Source organism: Galeopterus variegatus, unplaced genomic scaffold (genome assembly GCF_000696425.1).
Source record: "Galeopterus variegatus unplaced genomic scaffold, G_variegatus-3.0.2 Scaffold3293, whole genome shotgun sequence".
Taxonomy (NCBI): domain Eukaryota; kingdom Metazoa; phylum Chordata; class Mammalia; order Dermoptera; family Cynocephalidae; genus Galeopterus; species Galeopterus variegatus.
Window position 1 is genome coordinate 10,359 of NW_007729404.1, and position 5,923 is coordinate 16,281.

Genomic DNA, 5,923 nt, shown 5'->3' on the forward strand with positions numbered 1-5,923 from the left:
TTCTTGGCCTAAAACCCGAGGCGTTTTGTAACTCTTACCATAGCATTAAAAACTCTTCCATTGCCTCACAGGTCCGTGGGGCTCACCTTCTGCTACTTCCCTCCCTCGTGCCAGCCGGGCCTGAGGACCAACCTTATCCATACATTCTCCATGCTTCACTTCTGGGATTTTTGTACTGCAGATTCCTTTGCCCTTTGGCCCTGGTAAAATCTTACTTCTTTTTTAAGGTCCATCTCAGGCCCTTCCCCATCCCAGAGGCCAGAGACCTCCATCCTCTGGGGCAGGAGATCCCTTGCAGTGTTTTAAGCTCATCTTTGCTGGACTGGGAGGCATGGGCTATATTTGATTCCTGGCACCACGGTAGTTGCTCAGGAAGTGGACGTGAGTGCTTAGGACTGTAGGCCACCCGATGTTTACCAGGTTAGTAAAAGGCCTGGTGCTTCCTGCTGTCACTGCTTACCATGGTTTTAACCAAAATCAGGGAATTAAATGGACTATGTCTCGGATCTCCAGGCATCATGTGTCTGAAAAACAAGACACTCATGAAATTGTTTTTAGACTAGAGGAAGAACATATTTATATGGCTTTATAGTTTATAAAGCATTTCTGTATACCTAAACTGATTTAATTTTCACTGTGACCCTGTGAAGCAGTTAATGTTTATGAATGCCAGTTTGTAGGTGAGGGAGCAGCCAGGTCAGATGGCTTGAACATGGTCACGCACCTAGGAAATGACAGACCTTCGACAGGAAACTGTATTCTCTCACTTTGCTATACCGCGTTGCCTCTCCAATGACAGCATCAAAACACAAAGAAATAGGCTATTTGGAGAAGTGGGAATGGCAGCGATGTCGGCTTATAAAGCAAAACGACTGTTTTCCCTGTTGCCGCACATGTGAGCATTCATTGCCAGCCTAGGGAGGTTAACGACCCAGGACAGAAAATGTTACCCTATCTGCAGGAATATATACTGCCCCACACACTTTGATTTCATGGCAAAATATTTTAATTTTTCATAAAGCTATCCCCCCCCCACCCCCACACACTACAGACTCACATGGAAAAGAATCTGCATGCATTGTGTTGGTCTGAGCAGGAGGTGGGGGTGTGCATATACATATATGCACATACATACAGGTTTATTTAAATGATTAGATCTACACTTTTGGAGTCTGTTTGAAGCATCTTATCAAAAGAAAACACATTTTAAGCAAGAGGTTAAAAAAGCTTTTCAGACCCAAAGGCCGTTTAATACAATAAATCCTACTTGGGTAGGTTAGCAAACATTTTTTAAAACCCACATCCAACAGACTGGTTAGTATTGGATATACAGATTTGGTTTAAAAGCTGAAATGCCCCTGGTAGAATAGACCTTCTCGTGAAATTCAGTTATTTTATATCATGTCTTAAAAAATAGGGACACATATCTATTGACAACTTAAATATTAACTCAATAGGCTACTTGGTGATATAAATAAGAAAAAAAAAGTGGTCATGAACTAGGAGTGAGAAGACTATGACACCAGCCTACCTTGAACTGCAAAGGATGTTAAAATCTATCCTAGAATCTAAAACAGGGGAAAAAAAAGTCAAATATTCCACTCAGTATAGACCCTGTCCCCCAAGTACATCCCCCAACACACGAGGTTTACTAACCACCTGCTACAGATGTTACTATGTCACTAATTAACAATGATCAAAGAAAATGTGCCATACCAGAGTTTTTGTTATCATACACAGTGCATTAGTGGCTGCAGAAATGTTCCTCCAAAAGCTAGTCAGAAGACAAACCGACAAATGTCCACGCTGCTGGTCCAAGAAACCACAGCTAAGTGCCGCGAGACATTCGTGTGCACATGGAGCTCTCGGCATGCTCCCCACTCTAGTCAGAGGGGCTGGGGGTGGGGACACAGTCCCAGCCAGGCGCTGCAGCTCCTATTCCTGGGCCTCCTTGCGGGTCAACTTATAGATCTCGGTGGGTCCGTCCACGTGGGTGATAGTGGTGGTGAGCTGGAGTTCTTCCCCACTGTGGACACCCAAATCGCCTGAAACAGGGTTCTCGGTGTTAGATGTGTTTAAGGAGAAGAGGAAACAAGCTGTGATTTATCGCAATAATAACCACTCTACCCTGATGCCAGCCCTCCTTCACATTCTGAGCTCCTAGAGAAAACCAGGGCATACAGCATCCAAGCCAAGGGCCAACTCCCCATCTTTTCACTTTGATTTGCAGTATTTTTTTAATATCATTTTTGGCTTCCAGAGAGCAGTCATTAACAATGCATGAGTTAGCTCACTGCTGATGTTATTCGTAGTAATTATTCACATTTAATGAGAGCTTAGTTTGTGCCTGACACTCTTCTAAATGCTTTATACATGATCTTATTTAATGCTCACAAGAGCCCTCTGAAGTGGGCACCGTGATCATGTCAGCTTCACAAAGAAACTGAGAGGGAAGTAAGGTGACTGCTGCAGGTAGAGGAGCAGGCCCCCGACAGAGCTGGCAGTGAGGCCGAGGAAGGACCGTCTGACTCCCAGAACAGACAGTGGGCTAAGCCAAGACACACACACCCCGACTGATGGGCAGAGCAGCCACCCACAAATTGCTGTGAAAACTTACCAAGCGGTGATGCTATGCGAAGGCAAACAGACCTGCATTATCTACTAAGAGACTGGGTAAGGAACCACGGTAAATCCAATGCAGGTAGCAACAATTAGGGGCTTTCCTATTCAGGAAAAAGTAGCAGAAATGCCCTCTGAATTTTCTTATCCCCTCCAGGATTCCATACACACTAGTATCTTGAACTCGTCATCACTGGACAGAGGTATTCTGCTAACATGGAATAATGTGGCCTTTTCTCAATCAGCAGAAAAAAAAATGTTTCTGTGAGTTAAACCTTTCAAGTCTGCTACCAGCCATAACAATCGATTATTTAACTAGCAAAGGGAAAATGGAAAACATCCAGAACCAATCATGCTCAGCTCGACTAGGTATGGGGGTCCACATGTGCATGCATATTTGTGGAGAGGAGTGCTGGGGATTAAAACGTTAAACGGGTGTCTGTGATTTTTATATTGTGCACATATGATATGACCTAATTTTCTGGGACTGAATTTTTTCCTGGTTCAAAGCAGGCAATTAAATAAATAAATGCTGTTTTCAGTTGGGATTTCATACCATAACTTAGAAGAAAGCCTTTGCCCTATCCTAAGGACTAGTGTCTTGTCACTTGTTTAACAATTGTTGGGCAGCAGTGAATCTCAAGGCCTTAGAACTCCAGAGGTCACCCCACACACTGACCCTGCAGGCCAGTTGGCTGATGCCCTTCACGTGTGCCAAATGGGATTAGTTTTTCATTGTAGAGCCATTTCTCAGCAGCTGCAAAGCAAAATCAGCCTATAATTAAATGCCAGCCTGGGAGCTCTCCACCCAAGAGACTCCCTAGTCTCAGAAGTAAAGTCACTAGCTATTGCAGAGGACTGCTAGTGGCATTTGGGGCTATTTTGGCAAGGGTCTAACCCACAGGACTGTAGGTAAGAAGGTACTAAAGGGGTATCAGCCCAAGCCTCCTGCACGTCCAAATTCACCCACCCTTGAGCCAGAGCGCAGGTACAAAGTAAGGCTGATGAAAGGCTTCACCAGGGCCACCTTGGGCCACACTGAACCATTACTTATACAATAAGCAAGTTCTCCCAGGCCACTAACTTGCATTCTCTCTCTCTCTTTTTTTTTCTTTTTCTTTATGGTAGCTGGCCAATACTAACTTGCACTCTCAATGCCGCAACTTTCAGTCCATGCCTCAGTCAGGCAGGTGGAGTAAGAACCTCACATTTCTAGGTCAAAGCTAGTTCTGGATTTGCATATCTGGGGGTTGCATCAAAACCTCAAAGCCAGGCTTCATGATCTGCATGTCTGTGTGAGCCATCAATATTTCAAAGAGAGTCCTGACCACTCTAGTTGACCCATTAGCACCTTAAAATCTTTACTTAAGGAACCCCTTTCACTAAAAACTTAGAAATAGACACTAGAATGTAGCTCTACCAAGGTTTTGAACCAAAGATGTAAATCTTTGAGTTTAAAATAATGTGACTCCAATTAGTGTATGATCCCGCAGATCACTTGAAGAAACAGCCAAAATTTCTTTGGCTTCTTTATTTAAACAGGTAGCTATATTATATGAGTGCTTATCTTAATGCTTATCCCATGCCTGACAGAATTCTAAACACTGTACGAATACTAATGCATTCAGTCCTCTACCAGTACTCTGACAGATGTACTATTATCATCATTCCCATTCTGTTGATGGAGAAACTGAGGCACAGAGAGGCTNTAAGGACTAGTGTCTTGTCACTTGTTTAACAATTGTTGGGCAGCAGTGAATCTCAAGGCCTTAGAACTCCAGAGGTCACCCCACACACTGACCCTGCAGGCCAGTTGGCTGATGCCCTTCACGTGTGCCAAATGGGATTAGTTTTTCATTGTAGAGCCATTTCTCAGCAGCTGCAAAGCAAAATCAGCCTATAATTAAATGCCAGCCTGGGAGCTCTCTACCCAAGAGACTCCCTAGTCTCAGAAGTAAGGTCACTAGCTATTGCAGAGGACTGCTAATGGCACTTGGGGCTATTTTGGCAAGGGTCTAACCCACAGGACTGTAGGTAAGAAGGTACTAAAGGGGTATCAGCCCAAGCCTCCTGCACGTCCAAATTCACCCACCCTTGAGCCAGAGCGCAGGTACAAAGTAAGGCTGATGAAAGGCTTCACCAGGGCCACCTTGGGCCACACTGAACCATTACTTATACAATAAGCAAGTTCTCCCAGGCCACTAACTTGCATTCTCTCTCTCTCTTTTTTTTTTTTCTTTTTCTTTTTGGTAGCTGGCCAATACTAACTTGCACTCTCAATGCCGCAACTTTCAGTCCATCCCTCAGTCAGGCAGGTGAAGTAAGAGCCTCACATTTCTAGGTCAAAGCTAGTTCTGAATTTGCATATCTGAGGGTTGCATCAAAACCTCAAAGCCAGGCTTCATGATCTGCATGTCTGTGTGAGCCATCAATATTTCAAAGAGAGTCCTGACCACTCCAGTTGACCCATTAGCACCTTAAAATCTTTACTTAAGGAATCCCTTTCACTAAAAACTTAGAAATAGACACTAGAATGTAGCTCTACCAAGGTTTTGAACCAAAGATGTAAATCTTTGAGTTTAAAATAACGTGACTCCAATTAGTGTATGATCCCGCAGATCACTTGAAGAAACAGCCAAAATTTCTTTGGCTTCTTTATTTAAACAGGTAGCTATATTATATGAGTGCTTATCTTAATGCTTATCCCATGCCTGACAGAATTCTAAACACTGTACGAATACTAATGCATTTAGTCCTCTACTATGATAATAGTCCAGATGTACTATTATCATCATTCCCATTCTGTTGATGGAGAAACTGAGGCACAGAGAGGCTAAGTAACTTGTCCAAGGACCAAGTTGGTAAATAGTGAAGTGGGATTCAAATGGGAGCAATGAGGCTCCAGGATCCTGGCTCTCAACCTTTAGGCTCCACTGCCTCTTCTTAAATACTGGAGTTTCCAACAGCCAACAAGACTGGCAGTAATGTGTGAAGTCTGCATGTGATGCATCACGGTTATAAATACACACATACAATGATTTGGATGAACTGTTTGGCATATCAACTTTGTTTTTTCATCTGATGAAAGAGAATTTATAGCACACACATCAGTGTTAGGAGAGCTGTTATTTAGGAGTATTTGCCATATTCAGTGTTAGGGGCTTCGCATACCTTGTGTTTCCTTGTAAGATGCGAAGACACTGAGGCATAATTATTTCTACAGGTGACGGCCCAGATCAATGCAACTCTGTGTAGTGAAATCTATGATTCTCCTATGGTTTTTTTTTTTTTTTTTTTTTTTTTT

General features: G+C 43.2%; 1 protein-coding gene across 1 annotated transcript in view; it reads right to left on the reverse strand.

Moving 5' to 3' along the window:
* Positions 1-988: 988 nt before the first annotated feature.
* WLS (wntless Wnt ligand secretion mediator) overlaps positions 989-5,923 on the reverse strand; it is a 107,192-nt gene continuing 102,257 nt past the window's right edge. Inside the window, exon 12 of the mRNA XM_008584518.1 lies at positions 989-2,045. Within this exon, the coding sequence (XP_008582740.1) occupies positions 1,936-2,045 (110 nt within the window). The 3' untranslated portion in view covers positions 989-1,935. The remainder of the gene's footprint in view (positions 2,046-5,923) is intronic.